Source organism: Salvelinus alpinus, chromosome 4 (assembly GCF_045679555.1).
Source record: "Salvelinus alpinus chromosome 4, SLU_Salpinus.1, whole genome shotgun sequence".
In the NCBI taxonomy this organism is placed as follows: Eukaryota; Metazoa; Chordata; class Actinopteri; order Salmoniformes; family Salmonidae; genus Salvelinus; species Salvelinus alpinus.
In genome coordinates, this window is record NC_092089.1 from 101682775 (window position 1) to 101700460 (window position 17686).

Below are 17686 nucleotides of genomic sequence, written 5' to 3' on the forward strand. Positions count from 1 at the left end.
TCTGGAGACTGGCTAAGCCACTCCAGGACCTTGAGATGCTTCTTACGGAGCCACTCCTTAGTTGCCCTGGCTGTGTGTTTCGGGTCGTTGTCATGCTGGAAGACCCAGCCACGACCCATCTTCAATGCTCTTACTGAGGGAAGGAGGTTGTTGGCCAAGATCTCGCGATACATGGCCCCATCCATCCTCCCCTCAATACGGTGCAGTCGTCCTGTCCCCTTTGCAGAAAAGCATCCCCAAAGAATGATGTTTCCACCTCCATGCTTCACGGTTGGGATGGTGTTCTTGGGGTTGTACTCATCCTTCTTCTTCCTCCAAACACGGTGAGTGGAGTTTAGACCAAAAGGCTCTATTTTTGTCTCATAAGACCACATGACCTTCTCCCATTCCTCCTCTGGATCATCCAGATGGTCATTGGCAAACTTCAGACGGGCCTGGACATGCGCTGGCTTGAGCAGGGGGACCTTGCGTGCGCTGCATGATTTTAATCCATGACAGCGTAGTGTGTTACTAATGGTTTTCTTTGAGACTGTGGTCCCAGCTCTCTTCAGGTCATTGACCAGGTCCTGCCGTGTAGTTCTGGGCTGATCCCTCACCTTCCTCATGATCATTGATGCCCCACGAGGTGAGATCTTGCATGGAGCCCCAGACCGAGGGTGATTGACCGTCATCTTGAACTTCTTCCATTTTCTAATAATTGCGCCAACAGTTGTTGCCTTCTCACCAAGCTGCTTGCCTATTGTCCTGTAGCCCATCCCAGCCTTGTGCAGGTCTACAATTTTATCCCTGATGTCCTTACACAGCTCTCTGGTCTTGGCCATTGTGGAGAGGTTGGAGTCTGTTTGATTGAGTGTGTGGACAGGTGTCTTTTATACAGGTAACGAGTTCAAACAGGTGCAGTTAATACAGGTAATGAGTGGAGAACAGGAGGGCTTCTTAAAGAAAAACTAACAGGTCTGTGAGAGCCGGAATTCTTACTGATTGGTAGGTGATCAAATACTTATGTCATGCAATAAAATGCAAATTAATTACTTAAAAATCATACAATGTGATTTTCTGGATTTTTGTTTTAGATTCCGTCTCTCACAGTTGAAGTGTACCTATGATAAAAATTACAGACCTCTACATGCTTTGTAAGTAGGAAAACCTGCAAAATCATCAGTGTATCAAATACTTGTTCTCCCCACTGTATATACACTGAGATCATGTGACACTTAGATTGCACACAGGTGGACTTTATTTAAATAATTATGTAACTTCTGAAGGTAATTGGTTGCACCAGATCTTATTTAGGGGCTTCATAGCAAAGGGGGTGAATACATTTGCACCCAACACTTTTCCATATATTTTTTTCTTCAAATTTTTTGAAACAAGTAAATTTTTTCATTTCACTTCACCAATTTGGACTATTTTGTGTTTGTCAATTGCATGAAATCCAAATAAAAGTCAATTTAAATTACAGATTGTAAAGCAACAAAATAGGAAAAACTCCAAGGGGGTGAATACTTTTGCAAGGCACTGTAGGTGTCACCAATGTGGGAAACTTATGATTTTCTTTCTATGACCAAATTATGTTTGATCAAAAGTTGTAAAGATCTTGAGCTATAGTTGGTTGGCTTGCTATTGTTAGCAAACATGGCTAGTCTTTTCCTCGACTACAATAGAAAATACATCATCCTCTGGTGAAGACGGCATGTTACCTCCTCGTCCAAGCCATTCTCCTCGTCCAAGCCATTCTCCTCATTAAAGCCATTTCCCGAGTTGTCGTCCGTCATGTTGAATGCACAGTTTTGGGCTGAATCGAGAAGAAACTTACATCACCCCTACAGTTGACCAATCACAGACAAAGGGGCATAGACTTCCGATACCGAACTTCAAAACAAATCATAAACACCACACGTATTATTTAATCGTTACACAACTCTTATCCAAATTATAGGATCTGTGTCGCTCTATGAACTGACCACTGTCCGACCAACAGATTAACACAGGACCTCTAAAAATAAATCCACAGTATTTTAATTTAACCTTCAAAACAGATTGAGATAAAAAATTAAAAAATCTATTTACAAGAGAGCCCTGTACACATTACAATCAAAAAAAGAATATTAAAACATATGTGTATAAAATAATTCAGCACACAATAAACAAAAATAAACATGAATAAAATCAATCCCATTCAACTACATAGAGGTCCTCAACCAGTAATGTGAACTGCCTGGGTAACACCAGCACATCTAACTGCAGTGAACTCTGCAGATTGTTCCACAAATTAGGGGCAAAAAACAACGCAGGTTTTCCCCGAAATCTGTGGAGACTGAAGGGATCTCCAGTGTTACCCATTCCTGTGAACGGGTTTGGTAACTTGTGACACTTAATAAAGTTACATATAGAGAGTTTGTCAGATTGCTTTGTAAATAAAAGAGAATGCAGCTCTCTTCTTAGAGAGGTCCATCCCACATTTTATACAGACTACAAGGATGAGTCCTAAAATTGTCCCGTGATAAAACGTATTGCTGATTGGTAGACGGCGGCCAAGGGTTTTAAAACAGAGGTTGCCTGTAAACTACATCACCAAAATCCAATACAGGGAGAAGTGGTGTTTGAACAATCATTCTCCTGTTTTTAATACTGAGGCCTGATTTATTTAGATATAAAAAAACTATCTTGGATCTTAGCTTCTAAGTCAAATTTTCTATATGAGTTACGAAGGACAACTTGTCATCAATCCAGACACCCAGGAACTTATATTTGAGAAACAAGCTCAATTTAGGCTCCATTTATAGCGCAGATATGCAGGTCCTCAGGGTCAACATTTCATGGCCTAGAGAACAGCATGAGCTTGGTTTTACTTGTATTTAACACTAATTTAAGATCTGTAAGTGATTTCCGAACTGGATCAAAGTCATTCTGAAGTTCATGAATGGCCTGCTGCACTGAGGGTTAGGGTCAGCCCCAACCCTAACACTAACCCTGAGGTGGCACGGGAACACAAAACGGTGTCATCAGTATAGAGATGAATGTTACAAGTATTAACAGTGTTTCCTATGTCATTAATATACAAGGTGAACAATAATGGACCCAAAATCAAACCTTGAGGAACACCTTTTTGAATCTCTAAGAAATTCAGATTTAACCCCATCTATCAAGATGGCCTGAGTTCTGTCACTAAGATAATTCTGATTTAACCCCATCTATCAAGATGGCCTGGGTTCTGTCACTAAGATAATTCTGACACCATGAACAGGCCGTATATCCCAGGACGACTCTTGATAATTTCTTCAGTAAAACAGAATGATCAACAGTATCGAACGTCTTTGACAGGTCAATGAACAAGGCAGCACAGATCTTTTTAGCATCCCAGGCATCGACAAGATCATTAACAACTAGCGTGGTTGCAGTGGTAGTACTATACCCAGGCCTAAAACCCTGATTGGTTTATAATAAGAATACAATTATCAGATTAAAAAAAAGAACAAAGTTGTACATTAATCAAGGATTCAAGAATCTCAGCTAAACAAGGAAGTCTTGAAAAGTTAGTAAGTCACTACCGTCCTTATGAAGTGTCAGCACATACACAGATGTCCATGTTCTTTAAATACTTCCTGATAACAATGTTACATTAAAAATATGGGCTACTGATCCAGGAATAAGGGTTGGCTGCACACATAAGCAGACCAGGCTCCAGATGCTCAGCCCCTGGGGGTGTAATCATGTCTAATGTTAACAAAGCATCCAGGACTTCTGTATCAGGGAATTTCAGAAAAGGAAAACATCCAAACGACTCTTTTCAAAAGCTGCCTTTGAAATACATCCAGAAAATAAAGCTTGCAGAGATAAAAATGATTGATAATCAACTGTTCTGAACCTCGCTGTAATAATCTCAGTCGTCCTCATTTTCAAAGATCTCTGAGAGCAGGAAGAGCTCTTGTGGATCGTCTCTGGACTCAGTCTCCCTTGACTCAGTCTGAACCTGGTCGAGATCTCTGGACTCGGTCTCCCCTGACTCAGTCTGAACCTGGTGCAGATCTCTGGACTCAGTCTGAACCTGGTGGAGATCTCTGGACTCGGTCTCCCCTGACTCAGTCTGAACCTGGTGGAGATCTCTGGACTCGGTCTCCCCTGACTCAGTCTGAACCTGGTGGAGATCTCTGGACTCGGTCTCCCCTGACTCAGTCTGACTGTGTCGGAGGAGCTCTTCAAACTTGGGCAGAACACTACTGTACAGGAAATCAATGATCTCTGAAAGTAAAACACATATACATTAAATCAGTAAATGTGTCCAGAAAACAACAAGATTCTTCCTCAAAGCATCATTATATTTGAAGGGGGGCAATCAGTGTTTTTACATGTGATGACACGTGGCATTTTCTTTGGAGGTTTTCATCTCTTTCCGAATGTGGAAACACATCATTTACACATATGTAGACTTGTATAGTGCTGGAGATGAATAGGAGGTTTAAAAACATGCAATCAAAATGGAGCTAGCTTCTACTTCCTGTCCCTTGGAAGTGATGTCACCGGAACACTGATCATAGTGACTTGGACTCAACTATTCTAAAAACCTCCGACCTAAAACACATAGGGATTGTAAACAAACAACTGTGTGTATGACAGCAGCTTCTACCTACCACAGAAAGACATGCTCTGTCTCAACGGCACTTTGGATACTTTTAGCTTGTACCTACCACAGAAAGACATGCTCTGTCTCAACGGCACTTTGGATACTTTTAGCTTGTACCTACCACAGAAAGACATGCTCTGTCTCAATGGCACTTTGGATACTTTTAGCTTGTACCTACCAAAGAAAGACATGCTCTGTCTCAACGGCACTTTGGATACTTTCAGCTTCTACCTACCAAAGAAAGACATGCTCTGTCTCAACGGCACTTTGGATACTTTTAGCTTGTACCTACCACAGAAAGACATGCTCTGTCTCAATGGCACTTTGGATACTTTTAGCTTGTACCTACCACAGAAAGACATGCTCTGTCTCAACGGCACTTTGGATACTTTCAGCTTGTGGTAGTGCATCTGCACGTAGCAAGGAGTCACACCCCTTTGGACATGAAAGAAATGTTAGCACATAACACTGCATTCCCACACACATAAACCACAATGACCCTGCCATGTGCGGTTGTACTCCTCACTTCTAGAAGATAGGAAACAAAGGCTGTGCTTGTACTGTACAGATCCCCTTTCTTTGACGGTTATCGACCGAGTTCGTAGACAATTAAAACATCTGCGTTGTGTTAAGAGATTTGAGAATCTAAACGTAAATACTAACATAATACAAACCTCTGTCAGTGAAAATGTCATTTATAATAAAAATACAACATTGTCTAAAACAAAGTATAATCTGTGTATAATAAAAGCCACTTACCCAATTGTGTGAGCAATTTCTTCCCAGTCAATATCTGTTGCATCTTCCACCTGCATTGTGTTCAACCTGAAAGGTCAAAATGACATTGAATCAACATTGGCAAAAGTACACCACATTAGTGTAAGTCACTACACGGGGCTAATAAATCTTCCAAAGAAAATAAACTAAACAATTCTACAATAGCATATATTGAATAACAAAATCTTCACATGACTCACGCTTTGATCAAATCCACTTTAGCCTTTACAGTTTTCACACCTCCGCTGAATACTGGTTGTCCATATGTCATTTTGTGTGCCATAACACCCAACCTGGATACAGGAGAAGAGACGTCTCAGAAGACAATGTTCTGAATCTGAACGCTTGTGGAAACAAAACAAGGGGGACTTTGTCATAGTGCAAGAATTGTGCAACGTGCAAAAGAACAATTTGAGTTATAAACGAGACGACTATTTAACTAGAGTTTAGCGAGCAATTCATCTGGGTTAACTAACAACTAACATTGTGTGAGATATATTAATAATTTCTGCTAATTTCCCTGTATAACATAAGTCACATAGAATCTTAACAGTGCCATTGTAAATAAGGTTTTCATTATTTTCGCAAAAATGTATGATTTTATTGTATATAGATAGATTTTTTTTTATTTAATCCATTTTAGAATAAGAAAGTGGAAAAAGTCTGAATATTTTCCCAATGGACTGTATAGCCGTGTTATTTTCTACTTCCTATATATAGCCGTGTTATTTTCTACTTCCTGTATATAGCCGTGTTATTTTCTACTTCCTATATATAGCCATGTTATTTTCTACTTCCTGTATATAGCCGTGTTATTTATTACTTCCTGTATATAGCCATGTTATTTTCTACTTCCTGTATATAGCCGTGTTATTTATTACTTCCTGTATATAGCCATGTTATTTTCTACTTCCTGTATATAGCCATGTTATTTTCTACTTCCTGTATATAGCCATGCTATTTTCTACTTCCTGTATATAGCCATGTTATTTTCTACTTCTTGTATATAGCCGTGTTATGTTCTACTTCCTGTATATAGCCGTGTTATTTTCCACTTCCTGTATATAGCCGTGCTATTTTTACTCGTTATAGTTATTCACTGAGTATTTACTCCTTGTGTCACTATGTCTATTTTATCTTTAACTCTGCATGGTTGGATAAGAACCCCTCAGTCAGCATTTCACTGTTAGTCTATCTGACACATCCAATAGTCTCTTGACAGATTCTACGGTACAATTTATGTTTACAGTCTGTCCATGAAAGATTAGTGAGCGATACATGAATACCAATTTCTTTATAAAGCACATTGTTGAAGAAAAGTTTCAAATTAAATCACCCTGGAAGCTCATAATGTATTTTACAGTCATTTCTGCACTATGCATAATTATTTTTCACTGTGAAAATGTCAGCCATTTTTATTTTATTTTTTGCAACAGTTAACCATGAAACTCTGTACTACCGACCATTTCATTCTACACTGGTCCCGGTGGCGTGTCTTAACCCTCCGGCATACATCTGTCCAGGGGATGTTGTTGTACAGCTTGTCTTTCCTGATGGTGGCATGTCCTCTGCCAGGCTCCACCTGTCCCAGCAGGTGGTCTCTCACAGCTTCCATTAGTCTCTTCAGTTCTTCTTCGCTCCAAGAACCTAAGTTTGCAACTGAAAAACACACACCAAATAAAGTGGGACCGTTGTTCAGACAAAAACAAAATGTCCCAAAAGAAGTGAAGCAGGATGTCAGGCAAGGATCAAGAGTCATTATTAGAGGTCGACCGATTAATCGGAACGGGCGATTAATTATAGCCGATTTCAAGTTTTCATAACAATCGGAAATCTGTATTTTTGGACACCGATTTGGCCGAATTTTTTTACACCTTTATTTAACTAGGCAAGTCAGTTAAGAACACGTTCTTATTTTCAATGACGGTCTAGGAACAGTGGGTTAACTGCCTCATTCAGGGGCAGAACGACAGATTTTCACCTTGTCAGCTCGGGGGATTCAATCTTGCAACCCTACGGTTAACTAGTCCAACGCTCTAACCACCTGATTACATTGCACTCCACGAGGAGCCTGCCTGTTACGCGAATGCAGTAAGAAGCCACGGTAAGTTACTAGCTAGCATTAAACTTATCTTATAAAAAACAATCAATCAATCATAATCACTAGTTAACTACACATGGTTGATGATATTACTAGTTTATCTAGCGTGTCCTGCGTTGCATATAATCGATGCGGTGCGTATCGTTGCTCCAATGTGTACCTAACCATAAACATCAATGCCTTTCTTAAAATCAATACACAGAAGTATATATTTTTAAAACTGCATATTTAGCTAAAAGGAATCCAGGTTAGCAGGCAATATTAACCAGGTGAAATTGTGTCACTTCTCTTGCGTTCATTGCACGCAGAGTCAATGTATATGCAACAGTTTGGGCCGACTAATTTGCCAGAATTTTACGTAATTATGACATAACATTGAAGGTTGTGCAATGTAACAGGAATATTTAGACTTATGGATGCCACCCGTTAGATAAAATACGGAACGGTTCTGTATTTCACTGAAAGAATAAACGTCTTGTTTTCGAGATGATAGTTTCCGGTTTCGACCATATTAATGACCTAAGGCTCGTATTTCTGTGTGTTATTATGTTATAACTAAGTCTATGATTTGATAGAGCAGTCTGACTGAGCGGTGGTAGGCAGCAGCAGGCTCGTAAGCATTCATTCATACAGCCCTTTACTGCGTTTTGCCAGCAGCTCTTCGTTGTGCTTCAAGCATTGCGCTGTTTATGACTTCAAGCCTATCAATTCCCGAGATTAGGCTGGTGTAACCGATGTGAAATGGCTAGCTAGTTAGCGGGGTGCGCGCTAATAGCGTTTCAAACGTCACTCGCTCTGAGACTTGGAGTAGTTGTTCCCCCTGCTCTGCATGGGTAACGCTGCTTCGAGGGTGGCTGTTGTCGATGTGTTCCTGGTTCGAGCCCAGGTAGGAGCGAGGAGAGGGACGGAAGCTATACTGTTACACTGGCAATACTAAAGTGCCTATAAGAACATCCAATAGTCAAAGGTATATGAAATACAAATCGTATAGAGAGAAATAGTCCAATAATTCCTATAATAACTACAGCTTAAAACTTCTTACCTGGGAATATTGAAGACTCATGTTAAAAGGAACCACCAGCTTTCATATGTTCTCATGTTCTGAGCACGGAACTTAAACGTTAGCTTTCTTACATGGCACATATGGCACTTTAACTTTCTCATAAGGTATCATAAGGTGAATGCACCAATTTGTAAGTCGCTCTGGATAAGAGCGTCTGCTAAATGACTTAAATGTAAATATTGCACTTTTACTTTCTTCTCCAACACTTTGCTTTTCCATTATTTAAACCAAAGTGAACATGTTTCATTATTTATTTGAGGCTAAATTGATTTTATTGATGTATTATATTAAGTTAAAATAAGTTTTCATTCAGTATTGTTGTAATTGTCATTATTACAAAAAATAAATTTAAAAATGGCAGATTAATCGGTATCGGCTTTTTTTTGGTCCTCCAATAATCGGTATCGGCGTTGAAAAATCATAATCGGTCGACCTCTAGTCATTATATTTGATTCAAGTTCCTAATGACTTACACATCTGAGAAAAACGCTTCCTGAGGGGCGTTTCACTCCGGCCAGTCAACTGCGAGATCGTCACCCAATTGTTGCCGTGCAACGTCTGCAGTTTTTTCAAAGAGTAAAGTTCATCTTCGCTGAACCTTCGTATAAAAATTCATAGAAACATTCAAGTAATAAGTCTGTAAAAAGCCACAGTATCACGACCTTCGTGTCAGGAAAAACGGCACAGTTGTTAGTTCCAATTCAATATCACTATACTTTTGTACCCAGTCAAAGCCCATTATTAGCGTTGTCAGATCCTTAAAGTAACTAGCCCAGTCTTACCTGCCCTTGTAGCTGCTATCATCAAACATCTTCCTCCCACCACGAGTATAGACCTTATGCCAAGGCCTTGGGATTCCTTCAGCTGCAACAGGGAGAGGAGATCAGTTTTCTAGGAAATCCCTTAGCATACTTATTTATGCTAAAGACAGGGATATAAATGTGGGGATGAAACTTTATCTGTTATCGTTATGAAGCTGGCTAGAATACACCGCACCTATTCTTTCAGGGAACCTGTGATGACTCTTCAACTTCTGGATTTGTGTCAGTTCGTCTTTGAAGCGCTTTGTATGGAAGAGTTTAGCAGCATTCTCAATCCCTGTGAGAGCCAGGAAGTTGTTTATGTTACTCATGAGTTGTTTGTTCTCCTGTGCGCTGTATCGTCCAGTTCGCAGGGAAATGCCTGGAAAAGACAGAAGATTCCACAGAGGCTTAACCTAGGGCTCCAGGCTGGCGCGGTAACCGAGGGCTCCAGGCTGGCGCGGTAACCTAGGGCTCCAGGCTGGCGCGGTAACCTAGGACGCCAGGCTAGCGCGGTAACCTAGGACGCCAGGCTAGCGCGGTAACCTAGGACGCCAGGCTAGCGCGGTAACCTAGGGCTCCAGGCTAGCGCGGTAACCTAGGGCTCCAGGCTAGCGCGGTAACCTAGGGCTCCAGGCTAGCGCGGTAACCTAGGGCTCCAGGCTAGCGCGGTAACCTAGGACGCCAGGCTAGCGCGGTAACCTAGGACGCCAGGCTAGCGCGGTAACCTAGGGCTCCAGGCTAGCGCGGTAACCTAGGGCTCCAGGCTAGCGCGGTAACCTAGGGCTCCAGGCTAGCGCGGTAACCTAGGGCTCCAGGCTAGCGCGGTAACCTAGGGCTCCAGGCTAGCGCGGTAACCTAGGGCTCCAGGCTAGCGCGGTAACCTAGGACGCCAGGCTAGCGCGGTAACCTAGGACGCCAGGCTAGCGCGGTAACCTAGGGCTCCAGGCTAGCGCGGTAACCTAGGGCTCCAGGCTAGCGCGGTAACCAAGGGCTCCAGACTCCAAACTGTTCTCCTGTAACACTGGTACTTTTTCAGTTGGTGGCAACAGCCCATGATTTGGTCGCACCCCCCCAAAAAATGCATGATTCAGGATATTTTGATGTTCAACCTAATCCAGTGATGCATTGTGGGTTGACAATTAGGCTATAGTTGTTATATTTGAATGTTAAAATTGGGCTCCAGAATGTTCTGAATTTTCTTTTTTTCAACAGAGATGAATTTACCTACATCTTTATGTGAACTAATATCATAGGCTAATTTATGTGTGTCTAGTCCACCACCTGAGTAAGACGAAACTCAAAACACAATGTCTTAATACCCAGTGCTTTTTGTCCAGCAGCAGGCCCCAGCAGACACAGAGGCTTTCATGACAGTACTGTTAACAATGGTTTCAGCCTCACACACAGATAGGACAGTTTGAGTCAGGTGATGTAGATTGTGCAGCTCACACCAATGAGACAAAAAAAAAAAAAATGTAACTGTCACATCAAAGTCTAAATCTTACCGTATGCAGACGGCTTTAGGGTGTCAAAACGTGACTAAATGATGTCAGTCTGGAGCCCTGGTTTAACCTACTGGGTCTAAATGATGTCAGTCTGGTGCCCTGGTTTAACCTACTGGGTCTAAATGATGTCAGTCTGGTGCCCTGGTTTAACCTACTGGGTCTAAATGATGTCAGTCTGGAGCCCTGGTTTAACCTACTGGGTCTAAATGATGTCAGTCTGGAGCCCTGGTTTAACCTACTGGGTCTAACTAATGTCAGCCTGGAGCCCTGGTTTAACCCACTGGGTCTAAATGATGTCAGTCTGGAGCCCTGGTTTAACCTACTGGGTCTAAATGATGTCAGTCTGGAGCCCTGGTTTAACCTACTGGGTCTAAATGATGTCAGTCTGGAGCCCTGGTTTAACCTACTGGGTCTAACTGATGTCAGTCTGGAGCCCTGGTTTAACCTACTGGGTCTAACTGATGTCAGTCTGGATCCCCGGTTTAACCTACTGGGTCTAAATGATGTCAGTCTGGAGCCCTGGTTTAACCTACTGGGTCTAAATGATGTCAGTCTGGAGCCCTGGTTTAACCTACTGGGTCTAAATGATATCAGTCTGGAGCCCTGGTTTAACCTACTGGGTCTAAATGATGTCAGTCTGGAGCCCTGGTTTAACCTACTGGGTCTAAATGATATCAGTCTGGAGCCCTGGTTTAACCTACTGGGTCTAAATGATGTCAGTCTGGAGCCCTGGTTTAACCTACTGGGTCTAAATGATGTCAGTCTGGAGCCCTGGTTTAACCTACTGGGTCTAACTAATGTCAGCCTGGAGCCCTGGTTTAACCCACTGGGTCTAAATGATGTCAGTCTGGAGCCCTGGTTTAACCTACTGGGTCTAAATGATGTCAGTCTGGAGCCCTGGTTTAACCTACTGGGTCTAAATGATGTCAGTCTGGAGCCCTGGTTTAACCTACTGGGTCTAAATGATGTCAGTCTGGAGCCCTGGTTTAACCTACTGGGTCTAACTGATGTCAGTCTGGAGCCCTGGTTTAACCTACTGGGTCTAACTGATGTCAGTCTGGATCCCCGGTTTAACCTACTGGGTCTAAATGATGTCAGTCTGGAGCCCTGGTTTAACCTACTGGGTCTAAATGATGTCAGTCTGGAGCCCTGGTTTAACCTACTGGGTCTAAATGATATCAGTCTGGAGCCCTGGTTTAACCTACTGGGTCTAAATGATGTCAGTCTGGAGCCCTGGTTTAACCTACTGGGTCTAAATGATGTCAGTCTGGAGCCCTGGTTTAACCTACTGGGTCTAAATGATGTCAGTCTGGAGCCCTGGTTTAACCTACTGGGTCTAAATGATGTCAGTCTGGAGCCCTGGTTTAACCTACTGGGTCTAAATGATAACACATTTAGTCAGCGGGCCAAACACTGAATGTGGATTCATGTGTTAAGGGAGAAAAGAAATCACAATTTCCCCTTTTTTCCAGAAGTCAATAAATGTCTCAAACATCAACACAGTAACATGTTACATAACATAGCTTACATGTGGACAAGTTAACTACATCATCCTACGATAAACACCACGAGGGTTTAAAGAATAAACCTACCTTGTCTTCGGAATTCCTTGAATCGATAAAGATCATACTTGATCATCATTCTGATCTTATTAACAGGACGAGACGCAATATTGGGAACAAACTCTTTGAGCTCATTCATAGCCCTCCATTCTTTTTCACTGTAACATAGAGAGGGGAGAAATATCTACATAACATCTAAAACATCTGTTTTTGAAACCTCTTGATTTGACAGGGCAGGACAGAAATGCCTCCTCTCTGCACAGGAAGAGGTTTCAGATGAAACTCTGGTAGACAGCACAATGATTCACAAAGGTCTGGTTTTCACCAGCAAATCCTACTGTCAATGGTTATGTTCACTACCACCAATAAGGGAAATCACTCTTCAGTATATGCTAGATTCACTCTTAAAACAAGTGTACGAGGTTCCTTTCTACTGACCTGAGAGCTTTATCGTTTTGGATGCGTCTGCGGTGTTGGGTGCTTGTCTCAACCATGGTTGTATGGGGGCCATCTTCCCCTGTCTCAGATTCTGGTCCAGCATCAGGAGTCCTGTTGTCAGACTTAGAGGGGACACTGTCCATTCCCGTGTCGGACTCTCTGCAGCGTTGTATCTTTCTTCTCCTGCTGCCCTCTACAGCCCCTCCATCCGGTTGTATCTTTCTTCTCCTGCTGCCCTCTACAGCCCCTCCATCTGGTTGTATCTTTCTTCTCCTGCTGCCCTCTACAGCCCCTCCATCCGGTTGTATCTTTCTTCTCCTGCTGCCCCCTACAGCCCCTCCATCCGGTTGTATCTTTCTTCTCCTGCTGCCCTCTACAGCCCCTCCATCCGGTTGTATCTTTCTTCTCCTGCTGCCCTCTACAGCCCCTCCATCCGGTTGTGTTTTCAGCCTCGTTGTTGTTTTCCATTTTCTCCCAGTTTGTTCTAGAATACCTGGGAGCTCTGTTTCATCTGGACAAACGTTCAGTTGAATCTCGCCAACTATGTCCTTCTTTCGTTTCCTTCCTGTTGTCGTCCCCAGCATGGTGGCAGCTGTTTTTAACCGATTTGCACCATCTATAAAACACAAAGACAATAATAAACTGATTGAACTGAACTCTATGATTTACCATGGAGTTGATCGGCGACTAGCGCAGGCAGACTGGAGCTTCGATGTCAAATAAAATGAAGTAACCAAAAAACGATTGATTTCAGCACCCAAAGAATAGCCCGTGATTACACACAATATTGTATTTGAAAACACACACAGGCGCCTGAGCAATGGAGCACCTGCATCCTCACTTTCTAAATAGGGGTGCATACACATGTTTTTGTACCCCCACTTTTCTAGGAGATAATTATCATAATCCATTGGGTAATTTGTCATTTTCAAATAATTAGTAATGTTTTGAGCAAGTCTGTATTAAAATAGATACTGTCCATTTTATATATGATATAACAATTAACAGATTGCATTTTGCACCCCCTCCCCTCAAGATGAATGGTTATGCCCACTGGAAAGTGTTGCTACCCTCCCGCCCACCACTGTTTTGAACATCTTAGAATATACTATTTAGAACGCAAAAATTTGATATTTTCAAACTATTTAATAGTTTTTTGGCTTTGTCGTTATGGGGTATTGTGATGTCATTATGGGGTATTGTGTGGTCATTATGGGGTAGTGTGATGTCATTATGGGGTAGTGTGTGTGTAGATTGAGGGATTTTCCCCCATCCATTTTAGAATAAGGCTGTAACGTAACAAAATGTGGAAAAATTCAAGGGGTCTGAATACTTTCTGAAGGCTCTGTATCTAACTGATGGGATACACAAGCTACATTCCTTCCCAAATGACAACGGTTTTCAACACCAACATAACAAAATGGACTGGTTTGTTCCAACAACGAGCTGCAGTTTTGGAATAATTGCATGTCGACTATTTTTGCGCTTTGGCTACTTTGCGAACTGCTGGCGCCAGTTAGAATTGGTTAGCCCAGGGCTTGGCTGTAACCTGCCTAAACATAGACAGGTTCTGATAATTTGCAAAAACAGATTAGATAAAGACAACGAGCATATTTTAATCAGAATCATTAAGCCTAGTCCTACACACCAAACAGATGTTGTGTCCGTTATTCATCACCATGCTGTGTTCAATGTGGAATTGTTCATTTAGAAAAGTACAAATAACAGGTAGAATAAACTAAATCTAACATCTGTATATTGTAAAGACAGATTTTTGACTGCAACACTGAAAAGATTGGTATTTCAACTCGCCAAATTGAGCCTCGTTTCAAGTGATCACTGATCAACTTTCACACACAAGATGCGGATCACTTCGCAGTGGCTTCTTTCTATTCTGTTATATTACATCATGGCTTTTACTATAAAACAGGTGTCTTGACTGAGATGTGGGCTCTGGAAATAAGAGCGTGTTGTCTGCTAAATGAACAAAACAAGGTTATATCATTGCACAGCCATAAACTTCTACAAACAAGCCCCACGTTGCTGAGGTTACTGCCTTTTTCAAGATCGATAAGGTTTCAATAAATCAATATTAAATGGTACTTTTTGACGGAATAATATATATTAGCAATTGAGACTTGTTATCTGTAATGGTTATGATAAACATGTATTTTTAAGAATTATAAATGTATTTTCTTGCACCCCGATTTTCAGACACATTTTGGCACCCAGGCACACACGTTAAAAAACATTAGTTCACACATCCACAAACACACATCCACGTTTGATCAGCACAACTACCTAGTTAGCTAGTTAGCTGGCCTGGTTAACTACACGTGCTAGTTCATCCGAAGACTCTAGCTTGGTAGTTAAATAAGCAAATCTGAGATAAAACTCGTAAAGAAAAACAAACAAGCACTGACCTGACGGAACACACGGAAAACTGACCTCAGTTCCGCTCCATAGCTTCCTTCTTCTGTTTGACGCGTCAGCGGCTGGCGAGCCCATCAACAGGCCACAGCGCCCCCAGGTGGACGGGGTGTTACTATAACGGACACAGTCAGACCCACCAGTAATAATATATTTAAATGACCACAATGTGAGGAAAGAAACAGTGTGATCCAGTATGATCATGTATTGAATGAACTGAATTGATAGACAACAAATTATAACACAGGCGACTCCTGACAACTGCAGCGGCTTGGGACTGATGTGACAGCATGCACTGAAACCAGAGAATGCAGTCACTGCAGTCCCTCATCCGGCCGTGATTGGGAGTCCCATAGGGCGGCGCACAATTGGCCCAGCGCCGTCCGGGTTTGGTCGGGGTACGCCGACATTGTAAATAAGAATTTGTTCTTAACTGACTTGCCTGGTTAAATTTAAAAAATATTCAAATGTAAAGTGTTGTGCACAAATGTGTTTACATTTCTGTTAGTGAGCGTTTCTCCTTTGCCAAGATAATCCATCCACTGACAGGTGTGGCATATCAAGAAGCTGATTAAACAGCATGCTCATTACACAGGTGCACCTTGTGCTGGGGGCAATAAAAGGCCACTCTAAAACGTGCAGTTTTGTCACACAACACAATGCTGCAGATGTCTCAGGTTGAGGGAGCGTGCAATTGGCATGCTGACTGCAGGAATGTCCACCAGAACTGTTACCAGAGAATTGAATGTTAATTTCTCTACCATAAGCTGCATCCAACATTGTTTTTAGGGAATTTAATAGTACGTCCAACCTGTCTCACAACCGCAGACCACGTGTATGGTGTTGTGTGGGCGAGCAGTTTGCTGATGTCAACGTTGTGAACAGAGTGCCCCATGGTGGAGGTGGGGTTATGGTATGGGCAGGCATAAGCAAAGGACAACGAATACAATTGCATTTTATCGATGGCAATTTGAATGCACAGAAATAACACGACGAGACCCATTTTTGTGACCAACAGATGCATGTCTGCGCGTTTTCAATACATGTTGTTAATGTTGGCCTCAAATTCAGAGAATGATTTTTACTAAATAAAATAATAAAACATTGTGTATTTAGTGGTGCAGTCACTATTTTTCAAAATTGTGTTTTTGCTCCTTCTTCCGCTTCTATGTGACATTACATGTGCTGCTTTTACCACGAGCAGCTCCTGCTCGAAAACATCCGCCTTTTTCAGAATCCACCAGTCCTTGAGCAAATCAATGGATGTTTTTGTGTGACATTTTGTGGCCTCATCACTAAAAACCAACAGACAGGAGAAATGCACATCGAAAAGGTCTTCCCAGCATGTGGAACTTCAGCTTCTCATCTTCAACTTTCTGCTCACTCAGCAATAAAATCCACATTTATACAAGACAAGTGCGTAATTAAACGGTGAAAGGAAAAATCCTGTTGCAAGATGCTGACTTTCCCAGCAAACACAAAGCTCTCTAGTCTCTCCAGCAGCAGGATCAGCTGACGGGGAAATATTCGATTGTATGAATAGGCTAATATAATCAATAACTCACACAAACAAAAACATTTTCATGAAGCGTTCATTTTATTCACATGTGGAGAGAGACAAACAACTAACTGAGTTCCTGGATTTATCCACATTTTGTGAAGAATGGAACTGAGACACATCATGGATCTCCCCTCTCTTACCTGGAGGTCCATAGGCTGAAGACTGTTAGTAAGCCTGATAGTAAGTCTGATAGTAAGCCTGATAGTAAGTCTGATAGTAAGCCTGATAGTAAGTCTAATAGTAAGCCTGATAGTAAGTCTGATAGTAAGCCTGATAGTAAGTCTAATAGTAAGCCTGATAGTAAGCCTGATAGTAAGCCTGATAGTAAGTCTAATAGTAAGCCTGATAGTAAGTCTGATAGTAAGCCTGATAGTAAGTCTAATAGTAAGCCTGATAGTAAGTCTAATAGTAAGCCTGATAGTATGTCTGATAGTAAGCCTGATAGTAAGTCTGATAGTAAGTCTAATAGTAAGCCTGGTAGTAAGTATAATAGTAAGCCTGATAGTAAGCCTGATAGTAAGTCTAATAGTAAGCCTGATAGTAAGTCTGATAGTAAGCCTGATAGTAAGTCTGATAGTAAGCCTGATAGTAAGTCTAATAGTAAGCCTGATAGTAAGTCTGATAGTAAGTCTGATAGTAAGTCTGATAGTACGCCTGATAGTAAGCCTGATAGTAAGTCTAATAGTAAGCCTGATAGTAAGTCTGATAGTAAGTCTAATAGTAAGCCTGATAGTAAGTCTGATAGTAAGCCTGATAGTAAGTCTGATAGTAAGCCTGATAGTAAGTCTAATAGTAAGCCTGATAGTAAGTCTGATAGTAAGC

At 41.7% G+C, this 17686-nt stretch overlaps 1 protein-coding gene across 1 annotated transcript; it reads right to left on the bottom strand.

The window, feature by feature from the left end:
- Positions 1-1889: 1889 nt before the first annotated feature.
- On the bottom strand, positions 1890-15402 carry LOC139574854 (transcription termination factor 1-like). Its single transcript, XM_071399810.1, has 11 exons — positions 15297-15402; positions 12874-13489; positions 12466-12593; positions 9562-9747; positions 9348-9429; positions 9039-9163; positions 6865-7060; positions 5602-5694; positions 5384-5449; positions 4974-5059; positions 1890-4242 (listed from the first exon to the last, which is right to left on the bottom strand). Exons 1-11 carry the CDS (start codon positions 15379-15381, stop codon positions 3884-3886), a joined length of 2022 nt encoding a protein of 673 aa, XP_071255911.1. The 5' UTR covers positions 15382-15402; the 3' UTR covers positions 1890-3883.
- Positions 15403-17686: the final 2284 nt, after the last annotated feature.

What these genes read in the sequence shown, in the direction of transcription:
- LOC139574854 (XM_071399810.1), bottom strand. Translation starts at nt 15,381, where the DNA reads ATGGGCTCGCCAGCCGCTGACGCGTCAAACAGAAGAAGGAAGCTATGG. An exon ending in GAAATTGCTCACACAATTGG is followed by an intron (nt 5,060 to 5,383) that starts GTAAGTGGCTTT and finishes TCATGTCCAAAG; the next exon opens with GGGTGTGACTCCTTGCTACG. An exon ending in ACAGAGCATGTCTTTCTGTG is followed by an intron (nt 4,243 to 4,973) that starts GTAGGTACAAGC and finishes TTTTACTTTCAG; the next exon opens with AGATCATTGATTTCCTGTAC.